This window comes from Meriones unguiculatus, chromosome 2 (genome assembly GCF_030254825.1).
Source record: "Meriones unguiculatus strain TT.TT164.6M chromosome 2, Bangor_MerUng_6.1, whole genome shotgun sequence".
NCBI lineage: Eukaryota > Metazoa > Chordata > Mammalia > Rodentia > Muridae > Meriones > Meriones unguiculatus.
The window spans coordinates 28,273,934-28,288,732 of record NC_083350.1 but is presented as its reverse complement, the minus strand read 5'-3'; the positions used below and the strand labels follow the sequence as shown (position 1 = coordinate 28,288,732).

Here is a 14,799-nt window from a genome sequence, read left to right as displayed (position 1 = left end):
GAGCAAGGTTATCATTGGCCCTGCCCCCCCCCCAAGAGCCTGGCATCCCCTGCATCAGAGCTGTCACAACAGAACATCCGCTACCAGCCTCACTTTTTGGTAGCTCGGGTGGTAAGTGCTCCTGTCTGGTGCCAGGCTCCTGTTTTCACTGGTAATCTCCACCACTAGAATCTCCTTTGCCTCACGCCTGCCTCCTTGATTACGATGTCAGTGACAAGGAAGAAACAAGCCAAGTGGCAGCGGCGTACGCCTTTAGTCCCAGCACTGTTTTGTTCTTCCCAGACAAGGTTCACTTAGATATCCGCCTGCCTCTGCCTCCCAAATACTGGGATTAGAGGCGTGTATAATTATGCCTAACTTCCAGCTTTCTCCTTTTTAATAGCACCTCCATTCTTAGGTCCTGAAATTCCATTCCATAGGTACTTAATAAATGTTGACAGTAAATAACACACTAGTATGTATGAAGTTTTTTTTTTTTTTTTTTTTAAAGTCAGGGTATCAGTAGTCCTGGCTGTCCTAGAACTCACTATGTAGACCAAGCTGGTCTCAAACTCACAGAGATCCTCCTGCTTCTGGGATTAAAGGTGTGGGCCACCATACTGGTCATTAAGCTTTTGTTCTTTCTTTCTAGACAGGTTTTTCTACGTAGCCTTGGCTTTCCTGGAACTCACTCTGTAGACAAGGCTGGTCTCAAACTCAGAGATCCATCTGCCTCTGCCTCCCACACGTGGGACTAAAGGTGTGCACCATCACCTGGCTTTCTCTGCTTGTTCTTTGTGACAGGATCTCACTATGTGACCAGGCTGGCCTGGAACTCTGAGATCAGCAGGCATCTACCTCTGATTAAAGTGTTGGGATTAAAGTCTTGACCTTTTGTTCTTAAGAGATCCAGCTCTCACTGAGTGTGGTAACACACTCCTTTAGTCCCAGAAGGCAAAAACAAGAGGATCTCTGTTGGTTCAAGGCCAGCCTGGTCTACATAGTAAGATCCTGTTTCAAAAACAAAACAAAAAAATAAAAAAGAAAAAGGTAAGAAAGCTCCATTGTTTCCCCCATTATAATAAAGCTATACACAAAGAAATACCCACACATGTGACACAGCCTACCTTACGAAGGTGACAAGGATATCCACAGTGAGCTATTAGGACATATCTTGGGCCACATTAGTACACTAGCTTATTGCAAAGATGATTAGTTAGGGTAACCCTGTTCCCTCCCACTAGACTTACTGTTGCCAGTGCGTATAGATGTCCAGAAGGGTGATGGGCTGAGTCAGGAAACTCTTCTGTAGAGAAATAGAGAGAGTTTCAAAACATACCCGGACCAAAAGGCCTCCTCCTGGGCCTAATTCTCCCCGACTTTAGGGCTTGCAACAGCTGCTCTGGCAGATACTGTTTGCTCTTAGATGTCTACTTGGCTTTACCAGCAACATTCAAAACCTTCCAGAGTCAAGTAGGGCAAACAGTTCCAGTTGCAAATCTTTCAATATGATACATTGGTAAAAGGCACCTTCGAGTGGAGGGCACTTAAAATAATCCAGACTAGCATTACCCAGCATCCCTAGCACATGCCAGGGATGGAAGCTCCTACCTAACCTCCTTAGATGGTTTTCAAAGGCCTGGCTCATCAATCTCCCTAAAACACAGATAGCCTAAACCCTGTAGGCTTCTGTGTGACATAAGGGAACCTACTGGATGCCTGGAAAGAGCCTGAGCCCAAAGGTGTTAGAGTCATAGTTAAAACAGAGGAAAACAGGTAGAATCCAGGCCTAGGATGAGGAACAATCTGTGTGAACATCAAGACCAAACAGTCAAAGTGCTCCAATGGAATACAAAGAGCCACACACAGAGGAAAGAACATGCCAGCACCTAAACAGATTGGCCTAGCTTCAGGGAGAGCTCCTATTCACCGGCTGAGCTCATCTCTGCAAACTTTAGGATCCTTCTTCACGGCACAATGAGTGTAAGGTGGAAAGAGCTGCTGTCAGGCCTGAGGGGTACAATCTATAGTCAGTCAGTTTTACCTTTCCTCTACCCCAGGCAGAGTGTCATAATAAAGTAAGTTCCTAACAGGGCTTTGCCATTCTTGTCACTGAAATGCTCTCCCTCCCTTGCCAACCACATAGCTCATCTCTACATTTTTTTTTCCAGTCTCTACTCCAATGTCATCTTCTCCATAAGGCATCTCTAAACACTTTAGTTGTAACTGGAGTTTGACATTCCCTATCTCCCTTGCTCTCCTTATTGTGGCCAGCATCTGCCACCATCTAGGTAGATATGCTAAGACACAAACTTATTTTTACGGGAGTAGACATTCTTGTTTGTGTAGTCCTGCGCCCCCCCCCCCCCATCTGCCCATTATAAAGTCAAGAGTACAAATGGGAAAGACGCTGGGGTCCAGGAAAGGTCAATAGATAGATAACATCTTAGGACCCAGCAACCTTTGGTCTTTAAATTCATTTGATTTTGAAACAGGGTCTCACTATGTAGTCCTTGGCTAGCCTTGAACTCATTCTGCATAACCAGGCTAGCCTTGAACTCAAATGAGATCCACCTCTAGAGTGCTGGGATTAAGGGTGAGCACAACCTCACCCAGTAGTCCTGCAGTTTTCACTGTGGCCAAAGCAGTATAGATTAACCAGATCAATATCCATCTCACCAGTGAGTTACACAGTTATTCTGGGAAGACTACCCGTGGACCATTCCAGCCTGTCTGCTTTGTCTCCATCTCTCTGGGAGACTCCAACTTTAGGCACAGCAAACTTTCAGGAGGCTAGGACGCTCTCAATTCCCACTCCAACCTGGCGCCAGCACTCTACATACCCATCTCCCTTGAGATCTCAAATCAGCTACTACATCCTCAGGGAAACAGCCCTGATACTCTCCACTCAGGTTCTGCCACCTGTGTTCTTTGGTATCTCGAATCTCTCATTCTACAGCTTAATACAACGTTAACTGTAGTCACTTTTGTGATTCTTGGGCTCCCCTAGTTCATCATCTGTACCTCAGGGCCAAATTAAAAGTTGCCAGATGAATAAACTTTGAAATTACGGGTTCCAGTCTTGTCATAACAGGAGACAGCCAAGGAAAGGCCTGCATGCCCTGCATTCCTTATCACCAACTAAGGGGGCCTTCCATTCGGTGTTCCCAAGAGTAGTGACAACCCACTGTGACCTGGGACCAGCGGCTAGCTGGGTGCCCCAGGGAAACTGCATAGAGCCACGTGGCCAGAGACCAGGGAAACTGAAACTTGCCGCTACCGGGAACCGGGGCGGGAATTACAAAGCTGCAGGAGTCGGATCAGAGGTTCCGGCCCGCCCACTGAACCGATGGGGAAACTGAGTCCGGTGAGGTAGGTGGAAGTTGCATGGGGTAGGGCAGAGCTTAATGCGCCTCCTGCACCTTGGCCAGCATCTCGGACCCGCGCTGGCCTGGAGGAGCACCGGCTACCGCTCTCTAGATCTTGCACTCGGCCCGCTGACGCTTACCTGGCCGCTCTGCTCCTTCACTTCCCGCGCCGCGCGGACGTAGCCGGCCTGCAGCAGATGATGGTAAATGAGGGGAAGCAGCTCCCGCCGCTTCCTGGCCTCGGCCATGCCAGAGATCCGGCCAACTTATTCACGTGCACGCCCCCTCGGCCCGCAACCCTCTTCCCTCGCGCCCTAGAACCTCATGTTCCTCACTTCCGTTCCTGCGTCACCCGGCCGCAAGGCGCTCTGGGAAGAGTAGTCTTGCAGCTGGAGTGGGCCATCCCGCCAGAGAGGGCGGAGCCACGGAGGCTAATCAGCTCTGCGATTGGCTCGAAGGTGTGTCCTGATCTGGAACCTCCCTCGGGACAGCCATGATAAAAAGGGCTCGTTCATCTTAATTCTGATTTACCCTTTGAAGGGATTTGCTGTCATGACGCCTGCGGCGCCTATATTCATCTTCGAACTTCCTGATCACTATCCCCAGCCTCCGATTACTCATTCATTTCATACAGTGTCTGGGATCCACGGACGAGGCATCAGTTGTCACTGATGTGTTGAGTTACTAAACAAATCCTTACCTGAGCCCCATTTGCTAGGCTTGGGACATGTAAAAATAAATAAAACAAGCAGTCGACCTCAAAAATCACCCAGGTTGGAGACACAGAGGATGTGAGGTAATTACAGTTCAAATGTCTGGTGCACCTTGTTGAGAGAAGGCAGAGCCTCTGGAGGCACAGAGGAGGGCCACCTAGCCCCAAAGAGACATTTAAGTTTAGCCTCAAATACAGCAGAAACTTTTGTTGTTGTTTTGTTTTAAGATAGGGTTTCTCCATGTAGCCTTGACTGTCCGGAAACTCACTCTGTAGACCAGGTTGGCCTAGAACTCAAGTGATCCACCTGCCTTTGTTTCCGGAGTGCCGGGATTTAGAGGCGTGATAGCAGAAATTTTACGCACCGAGGAGAGGTGGGCTGGAGGTACTGCATGAGTCAGAATGTGAGAACCGCCTTGGTGTTTGGTAAGGAAACCCCAAACAGAACCCTGTACTGCTATAGAGTTGGGAAGAAGGTCCAGAACACTGGAGGGTGAAGAAGCAGGCTTATGGTACCCTTCTTGCAGCAAATTTCTGACATGCTCCAAAGGGATTATAAAACCAGGTACAGGCTGGTGGAGCCTGCCTTTCATCCCAGCACTCAGGGGACAGAGGTTCAAGGCCAGCCAGGTCTACAGAGTTCCAGGATGGCCAGGGTTACATAGAGAAACCCTGTCTCGAATGAACAAACAAACAAACAAAAGAACTCCAATGTGTGGCTGCTGTGTTTGTTGAGGGGACCCTGAGGAGAGCATGGGAGTGGTCCAGGAATATTTGAGGCAGCTCTTCTTAATTTCTGGACTGGTTGTGAATCTGCCAATAGCTTTCACTTTAGAAATGCGTTGACATACATTTTCACCCAAGTTCAGGACCAACATAAGCACATATGATCATTAATCTTCGCTGGCGACTTGACTTTAGAATTACATAAGATTTACTCCTGTGGGTGTGTCTAAGTGGGGCGAGCATGCATTCTTTCTCTGCTTCCTGGCCTGCTGACGTGTAACCAAAGTTCCTGTCACCATACCTTTCCTGCCATAATGGGCTGTGTCCTGTGAACTGTGAGCCACAATAAGCCTTTCCAACATGAGTTGCTTTTTATTTGGTCAAAGAAAAGCAACAAATGCACATTCTAGGGAGAAGCACACAGGACCAGGTGACAGGAGTGAGTGAGTGTGTGAGGATATTGAGAAAATATTTATAGAATACCTGCTATTGGAGAACAAATGGTCTGTACTCCAGCAGAGCTTCCAATGCTAATGAGGGAGACATGTGCTAAACAAATAGCCATAGCATACACTGAAGGGTAGGATAGCCTTTTCTTGTGGGATGGTATGGCATTTGAAAGCTATACTGAAGTCACACTATCTGGGTTTAAATTTTGTCTTTCTTCCTAATTAAGTGAGCTTGGCAAGTTCTATAACATCTCTGTGCCTTAGTTTATCTGTGAAGTGGAGATAATTACCATTTCTACCTCCAAAGGCTGTCATGGGGGGGGAGGGAGGAGAGTTCTAAGCAGAAATGTTTAGAAAGGCCCCTTAACCATAGAACTAAGTACCTTAGCAATTATCATAAAAAACATGAAGGAGGAATCTCTTTCATTTTAGGAAAAATAGAAGGATTCCTAAAGGAGATGGTGTTTATGAAGAAACCTGAACTACATGTGAGGGAGTCTGGGTTGAAAGAATCCTGGTCAGAGGGGAACTTGCTGAAAGAGCTTTAATCAGAAGGTACAGCTGGAGCTGGGAGTGGAGCTGAAGCTGGGAGTGGTGGCCCCTGTCTGTAATCCTAGAACTCCAGAGGCAGAGACCAGAGGCCAGTCTGGTTTACAGAACAAGTTCAAGACAGCCAGGATTACATACACAGTGACACTCTGTCTCATTCTTGTTTTGCCCTGGAAAAAGGCACAACTGAGGGAGGAGGCAAGTGAAGGCCTTTATGGCAGCGTCCAGCGGAGAACTGCAGCGCATAAAAGGACAGCAGAAGGCAGACTCCATATTAGAGGTCCTTTTCTTCAGCTTGAGGGCAGTTAGGGAGCAGTGGCAGTGTGAACCCTAGAGGGACAGGGTACCACGTGAATTGTAATGTGGCTTGTGGAGGGTAGAGTGAGGGGAATTAAGATAGATAACGATGAGAGGTGGGAGGTGGGAGCAAGCAGAGGGTGTCGTGACATCTGTGACATCGAAGAACAATGGCCTAGGGAGCTCCACAGCTGGTTGGAGTCACCACTGATTCCTGGGATGGGAGGGTAAGCAAGGAGAAGTTCAGGGCATGTCTTCTGGGCTAGATTCTGGGGTGTCTGTGCAAACAGTAGGAAGAACCTTTTGGATAGGTAACTGGAAGAGGACTTGGGGGAAGGGCTGAGGGAGCAGGGGGTGGCAAAGGGGAAACAGAGTGTCAGTCCTGCTTCAGACATCCTGTGGTTGAAAGGGCACATGGCAAATAGGTGTTTGCTTTCCTCTGTGTGTGCCTGTGTGCTGCTTGGGATGGGGTGCTGGTGATGCAGTCTAGAGCCTTGTGAATGCTAAGTAAGAACTCATCACTGCCTATACCCCAAGTTCCTCATAGTTACTTGCAAACCTAGTTGGGGCAAAACTTAAAAGTCTGGGTCAGAAAAAAAAAAAGATAGAAATTTGTGAATGGAAAGAGGTTTCTTGGGACTCTGGATGTAGACAGGATGCCTACCAAGAACATACACCGAGCAAGAAGGTGGGACCAGAGGTGGTTTTTGAGACTAGGGCAGTTCAAGAGAATCCTGCTGAAGCTGAAGAACAAAGTGGGAGGGTAGGCTCATGGGAAGAAGCTGGTTGAAGAACTTCAGGAATGTGGAATGGTGGCTCCAGAGGAGATAGACATGCACCACACCTGGTCAGATTACTATCGCTGAAGGCTGACTCAGGATGTGCTGCAGGCTGAGTAAGGCAGGCACAGTGATCCCACAACTGTGCCAGGGCTGGGGAGATGCTAGGCTGTTGGGAAGTTTTGTGTGGAGGGGAGAAAAGTGTGTGTGTGTGTGTGTGTGTGTTTGTGTGTGTGTGTGTGTGTTTTGAGGTGGAAGAGACTTATGTTGACTTAAAAACTGATGTAGATACAGGGGAGAGAGATGGGGGAGACATTTTAGGAAGCCGGGAAAAGAGCTGGGAACTGATATTTGAGGGCACGTGGCAGGGAGAGATGGGGGTGTGGGTGGAGGGCTGGTCTGAGAGAGGAGGAGGGAGGACTTCAATAGAACCCCAAAGCGGGAGCATGGAGAGGATGGGAGCACATGTGGATGTAGGTTTGCAGTGGGATGTTATGGGAGATTTCATCTTGAACTTCTATTTTTCTCTTCCAAGTGGGAGGCGAGGTCTGCTGAGAGTGAAGAAGAGGTGGTGAGGAGTTGGAAGGAGGGAGAACAATGATTCCAGAGAAGCAAGCAACTTGCCCACAGGATCCTGGGTGGCCTGATAAATTTGATGGGCTACAGGGGCCAGTATGCTGTGTCTTATCTTGTCTTGCTGAGTGATTTCTGTGGCCAGGGTTCACCTGCCCAGATGCCAGCAAAGGAAAGCACTCTGAGGGGGGGTAGGGTTTTGTCAAACTGCCAGGAAACAAAGGGTTCGGGGTCTAAGGTGTTCTCAGAAACCATAGTGCCCCACTCTTAGGCCTTAGGAACTGAGCTGGTAGGGGAAGGATGTGAAGGGCTAGTTTTTAGGGATTCAGCCTTTCAGAGACTGGGATTACCTTAGGTTTGAGCATCCAGAGACTGAAATCTAAGGAAGCTGCCAGGTGAGTAAATGAAAAGCCTGGAATTCTGCTTGCACAGCTGTTAGGTTGTGCACAAAAGATGAGCAGGCAAGCATTCAAAGACCTGCAGTATTTCTTACTACCCTCTCCATTCACATTTCTCCTCCTTCAGGGCATTCTCTAAATGATAATAGAGCTTTGTGATGTCTCACCACACAGGTCTGCCCTTGCTTCGTGGCTGTGCATGGCAGGCTTGGGTCAGTAGTGACAAGTGCCTGGAGAAGAGGTCAGGATGCTTCCTACCAGCAAGAGGGTGAGCAGAGAAGAAGGCGGGTGTGTATCCCCAGCTGACCCTGGTAGGAATGGAGAGCTAGTATTAAATTAAAAACAAACAAACAAACAAACAAACAAACAAAAAACCCTACACTAAACCAGGACATTCTAATACCTCAGTCTGGCGACAGGTTGTTTTGTTTTGTCCCTAATAAAATTCATTGTCAGATGCCTCTTCGGTGGGTAATTTCTTTATTTCCTGGATTTTCTAAATCATATCCTTCAGTGAATTGCCTCAGGGACCAAGCACAAAATTAAAACATTAAACCCATAAAATATAACCTGGCAACAGTCAAGGCAGAAGCAAACAAAGATTGCACATTAAAAACGTTAGCCTTGGAGCGTTTCTCTACCAGTTAGGAAAACTTGACTTTATTCATGGAAGAAGCTAGAAGCTTCCAGAGCACTCAACTTAAGTGTCCATGGGTAAAGCAGCCTGCCTTAGTCACCTCAGGTTCCCAGGCGGGTCAGGAAAAGAAGGAAAAACAGGCCTGGAGAGATGGCTCAGTGGTTAAGAGCACTCACTGCTCACTTATAGAGGACCAGGGTTTGGGTCATAATACCTACACCAGCAGCTTATAACTGCCTGTAATTTCAACACCAGAGTATCCAGTACCCTTGTCTGGTCTCCTTAGGTCCCTGTACTCATGGACACATACTCACATACATATACATATAATTTAAAATAAGAATAAGAATACTTATTTATTTGAGACAAGGTCTCATTATGTAGCCCTGGCTGTCCTGGAATTCATTATGTAGACCATGCTGGGCTCAAACTCGGAGATCTGCCTGCCTCTGCATCCCCAGTGCTAGAATTAAAGGTGTCTAGAATAATACTCCTTTTTTTTTTTTTTTTTTAGAAGAAAACATTCAGCAGGTGGGGCTCTACAAGCTTTTCCTAGCAGGAATGGTCTGTACATGCGTGGGAAGCAGCGGGACCAGGAAACAGTAAAGAACCTTTATGGTCAAGTTCTGCTGTGCGGCTTGGGCCAATCTCTTGTCCTCTCTGGTCCTCTGAAATGACCATGTGTTAAATTAATCTGGGAACAAAGGTTGTTTGGAACTGGACTGTCTGGGGGGGGCGCTATCTGGGAAGGTTGCTTTTGCAATCACCCTGACTCAAAGATAATCCCCTTTTTTCATCTTCCAGGCTCTCTCTGACTCAAGTCACATACATTGGCAGGCTGTTTCCCCAGATCCTTCTCTCCCCCTTCCCTACCTACAATTTCTGTTTGTTTTTCTTCAATCCAGAGAAAGCTTTTGAAGGTCATTAAGTTGTTACTAAAGTAGCAGATTAAGCAATTCTAAAATGTAGCTAGACAGTTACTCCTCTCCCAGCACCCCTGCCCTCAGAGGCTGCCTCACACTGTAGCCCTTCCAGTTCAGCTCATCCTTGCCCTGTTCCCACACTCACAGCCTTCCTCTCTTCCTTCCTCCCTTCCTCCCATTATTCCTTAAGGCGTTCGCCATATACACAGAACAGTGTGGCCTCTTTCACTTAACAGTAACATATTAGATCCATTTCTTCTGACGTGGAGGTCTGCATAGACTCAGAAATGAACCCTTCGAAGGGCTCATTTTGTGAAGTGTCTGCAGTGAGCCAGAGCTAGACCTCCAGGCTGATAAGCACTCCTCACTTTAGCACCATAGAAAACATCTAAACTACACCAGCTCTGCTAGTGTAGATGAAGAAAGAGGCTTTGAGAAGTAGAGGCCTGGGTCACCACTGGTGGGATTTGGGTAGCTGCCAGGGCCTCCTAACCCAACCCAGGCTGGACCATAGACACAGATGGGGGAGGCAGGACAGAGGCCTTATGATTAAGCTAAAAACACAGTGCAAGAAATACATGCTTACAGACTGAAGTCTTAAATATGCAGGATGTAATCTGTGGGCAACAGGGAGACACACATTCTATTTTAATAGGTGGAACAAATTTAACTGCCCAGAGCATAGTCTCCTCAGCATGGTTTCTTTCTTTTCATTTTTTCTTTGTGTGTGTGTGTGTGTGTGTGTGTGTGTGTGTGTGTGTGGTTTCCTTTTGAAGATCATCAGAAAGGATCCATGGAGAGCACCTGGCTAGTTCCACCCTTTTATGGTTCAGGAACCAGGCCTAGTGACAGGAAATGACTGAGTTGCCAGGTAGGGAGCAGAGGTAGAGAGTTGGTCCCTTTCTCCTGGGCCCTTGCCTTCTATTCTTCCCTCTGTGTCCTCCTTCTTCTTCCCTTCCCTCCTCCACACAAATGGCCGTGCTGCACATCCCCGCCTATCAGACCTCTGCTGCTAAGCCATTGACCATAGGCTCAGGTGCCAGCTGCTGTTTCTTTTTAGGGACAAGGTCTCATGTAACTCAAACTTGCTGTGTAGCCAAGGATAATTCTGAATGTCTGATTGTCTTGCCTCTACCTCCTGAGTGGTAGGATTACAGGAATGTGACAAGTTATTTAGTGTGTGTGTGTGTGTGTGTGTGTGTGTATGTGTGTAAAAGAGAAAAAGAGAGAGAGAGAGAGAGAGACAGACAGACAGACAGAACAGAGAGATGTTAGAAGACAACTACTTTCAGGAGCTGATACTTTCCTTCCACCATTTATGTTCTGGGAATTGACTTCAGGTCTTCAAGCTTGGCAGTAAGTGAATGTCATCTTGTGTGGGTTCTCCTCCTGCCAGGGGCCTGTCTCCCTACAGCCCACAAAGTCAGGAAGGGCACAAGACGAGAAGCATGCCTGGAATGGCCAGCAAGCTTCGTCCAGGGATCACACACCCCAGGAACAAGATGATGGCTAATTCAACCTTAATTCCAGAGAACAAAGGCTATATATCCCTTGGGGGGGGGCTCCAAGGATAAGTGTACATAATTGGTTGGAACTAGGCACTTCAAGGATGCTTGATTTGCATTATATAGCACACCCCTATCATCTGAATGGAAATCCAGTACCTAATCATCAAGTAGTCAAAAGGGGGGGAGAGCTAGCAAGGAGCTGTGTCAAAGGCTGTATATCACCTATGGTTAGGGGCATCTGTGTCTAAAGACACTCTCCAGATGAAGTCAGACAGAGCAAGAGGCCCTGCTGGGGAAGAGGGAGTCCTACCTTTAACGCTGAGCTCAGAATGGCTATAGGACTAGGCAAACTCCAACCTCAACTAGCAGGGTGCCCCAACAATCTTGTCAGCCCACAGTCCCTGCTGCTGCCACTGCTGCTGCTGCTTCTCTTCCTTCTCCTCTACCTACCTCCATCTCCTCCGCCCCTTCCTCTTCTCCCCTCGTCTCTCTTCTCCTCCTCCACATGATTCTTGACTGATTGATTGATTGTGTGTGTGTATGTGTGGTTGGGGGTAGTCTGTTTGTTCACATGGGTGCAGTGTCCAAGGAGGCCAGAAAAGGGCGTCAGATCCCCTGGAGCTGGAGTTAGAGGCAGTTGGGCACTGCATGACGTAGGTGCGGAGAGCTGAACTCAGGCCCTCTGTAAGCGCAATGAATGCTTTTAAAGGCTGGAACCATCTCTCCAGCAGGGTTCCAGCTTCTTAATAATTACTCTCTGGTGTGTATCTTCCCAGTCAAACCAGAACCCAAATCCTGAGAACATGTTGTTCTCAGAACATCTCACTCCCTTCACCCCATTTGGGCAGAGCTGCCATTTTCCTTTTTGAAGTTGCACTCTTTCTTCTTTCTGCCTCAAAGCCAAGTGTAAATATCACTTCTTCCAGTGTTTTCTCTGAGTACTCAAACTTCCCACCTTGGGCAGTCATCTCTGCTCTGTCAGGGGGCCCCTTCTTCCTTCCCAGACACATGCTACCAAAGGACTAGCCAGGAGAGGGCAGTATACAACCAAAGAAAGGTCTTCTGAAAGGTCAAGGTCACTAGGGACTGTCTGGTCATCTGTCCAATAATGGGTGGCTGTGGATATGACAGGTTCAACTCCAGGGCCCGGCCTCTAGAAAGTTGGGCTTCATCCTTGGGCCTTGGTTTGTTTGCATCTTTGTGCAGTGATGGGGTTGGGCTAGTTCAGTGTTTCTGAAAGCTTGCTAATATACAATGCTTTGGGAGGGAAGTAGATGGACGTATTTAAATGGAAGTCATTTTGTATTTATTTTAATGTGTATTAGACAAAAAAGAACTAGCACATCAAACCTGCTATTTTGCAGATATGATTGCTTAGGATGGGGCTAAATAGGCATTCAAGTTAAAAAAGAAAAAAAGAACAGAGCGAGCAATGTAAAAGAAAGTACCAATTAAATAATAGTGCAGATGAGAAGTCAGCAGTGAATGGCTTCGATCTTCATGGGTCTGCCTTCAGCTTCTGGCTGCTGTGATCCACAGGGACTCATCTGCAGGGATGCCTGTCTTCGGTGGGAGTGGAAGAGGGCGAAGGCGCTGCCTGAGGAGAGGCAGGAGTTTAGCGGCAGTACCTGCTGTGTCCCCACCCCAGAACCCTCCTCTACCTGAGTGTGTGTGTTGGGGGGGGGGCTGTGACTGCTGGCTCCCCCTCTGCCTTCCTTCTCAGCTCCCCTGCGGTTACCAGGGAGTGGGAGGCTTAAAGGGGCTGCATTCTGGAAGCTCATCTGCTCCCTCATTCTCAATCAGCACCCTGCTTGGCATAAGCTATTCAGGGTGATGATTAGCAGAGCTGCAGAGAGCCACTGGGGTGGGCTGGGGAGAGGAAAGAGGTAAACAGTATTTTCCTGAATGCATGCATATCTAACCCAGAACAAGCTTGGCTGTTGAGTGGAATCACTGAACTACCCAGTGGAAATGCAATTTTAAAGTTCCACCAAGGCAATTCTGACCCTCCCAGGCGATTTGGAGGCTTGGAGGCTTCTGGAACTATTATGATCACCAGCATAGCTCTGTCACGCACCAGAAGAAGATCAGAGAGGTTCTGTCATTTATTGAACCCAGCAAGTCAATAGCAGTTATCCAGACACAGAGAGTTTATTTCCATTTTCCTGGCCTCTGGGCTGCTTAAGAACTTTCTTAGCCATCTGCTGAAGAGGCCAAAAGGGTAGTGAGGAATAGTGGTGGGAAAAGATGTATGTGGGGGGGGGGAGGGGTGTCAGCAGAGGCTAAGGGATAGCTTCCTCATAGTGGCTGCCTACCAAAAGCAAGAGTCTGTGTACCATGGTATGTACACCGCTCAGGACTGGATTCCACATGGGATTTTTAACAGGAGGCAAATTCTAGGAGGCACTTTACTTCCTTCTTTTTCTGTTTTTGTTTGTTTGTTTGTTTGTTTGTTTGAGACAAGGTTTCTCTGTGCAACAGCCCTGGCTGTCTCGGAACTCACTGTGTAGACCATGCAGGTCTCACAGAGATGCACCTGCCTCTGTCTCAAAGGTGCTGGTATTAAAGCCGTGTGCCACCGTGCTGCATTTTAAATCATGAGGTATTTGACATACTTTGAACAAAACAATAGTAACAGGTAGGCAGCTGCCAAATCCTCGTGGTTCAGATTATGATAAAAGATGTTAAGAGTGACCAGGAACTCCTAGCACACCCTCTTCTCTCCTGCCCTCTTGTCAGAGAGGGTCACTGACTCCTTTCCCTGAGGGTGAAGGAGTCATCCCTGTAGGTAGATTCTTACTAATACTGCCTGTGAGTGTATTAGCACACAATACTGTGCTCATGAAACAGAGACAGTATTGCTTCTAGATTCTTTTCGGCTTTTTGTAAATGATATAATACATACAGCCTTCTGCAATGGACTTATTCTCACCCCACATTATGGTGTAAATTTATCTGTGGTGATGTACAGAGCTCCATCAAATTATCTATTCCCAGCATCGACTTGATTGCATTGTGTGTGAGGCACAGCTTGCTAATCCATCCTCCTGTGGGTGAGCATTGAAGTCATGTTTAATTTCCCACAATAAAACCACTCTGTGGTGACTGCTCTCCATGTGCACAGGGCCGCAGACGACTTACTGTAAATGTCCTGGGCTCATCCCCTAGGCCCAGCTGCTTCTGCCTCCAGACGACTGGGATTAAAGGCATGTGCCACAACTATACACACACACACACACACACACACCCCTGGTGCCTCTGAGGCCAGAAGAGGGTGTCAGATCCCCTGGGACTGGAGTTACAGGTTGTTGTGGATTGCTATGTGGCCTCTAGGAATTGAACCCAGGTCTTCTGGAAGAACAGCCAGTACTCTGAACTACAGAGCCATCTCTTTGGCCCCATTGATGTCTTCTGTTGTGGTATGAGACATGTGATCTTCACACAGCCGAGGCCATTTGGCAGCATGGCATATAGTTAGGAGTGAAGCTGGATGAGTTATAGGCAAGTGAACTTTGGATGAGTTATTTTTCCTCCGGGCTTCAGCTTCCTGACTAATGAACCAGAGATGGGAACAGCCCCCAGCTCCCAAGGATGCTAAGAGGCTGTAATGGAGAAACCTCCACAGAAAGCAGGGTTCACACAAAGCTTTGAGAGAGGGTGCCACCTGGGAGCCATCTAAATGCAACATCCCCAGTGACTGGCCCTGGTGGCTCTTGTGCTTCTTTTTGAACTTAGCTCAGGAGACGAAGATATGTTTGGAAAAGCACCAGTGACCTCTCTGGAAAGCAAGACAGGAAGAAGGGTGTGTGCTCATGACCTCTGCACAACCCATGTGCTTACAGCTTGCTTGATCACCAGTGTTGACATGGTTGAGACAGTATCAGGAGGCTCCAAGGAAAAT

At 47.7% G+C, this 14,799-nt stretch overlaps 1 protein-coding gene across 3 annotated transcripts in view; it reads right to left on the bottom strand.

The window, feature by feature from the left end:
* Window positions 1–3,704, bottom strand: part of Tcof1 (treacle ribosome biogenesis factor 1) — a 32,840-nt gene extending 29,136 nt beyond the window's left edge. The window contains exons 1-2 of one of the 3 annotated variants that reach the window (XM_060377216.1): window positions 3,488–3,704; window positions 1,230–1,285 (exon numbers count right to left, since the gene is read on the bottom strand). In XM_060377216.1, coding sequence (XP_060233199.1) covers window positions 1,230–1,285; window positions 3,488–3,595 — 164 coding nt within the window. In that variant the 5' untranslated portion in view covers window positions 3,596–3,704. The remainder of the gene's footprint in view (window positions 1–1,229; window positions 1,286–3,487) is intronic. The other 2 variants (XM_060377215.1, XM_021633703.2) reach the window with 2 other exon arrangements.
* Window positions 3,705–14,799: the final 11,095 nt, after the last annotated feature.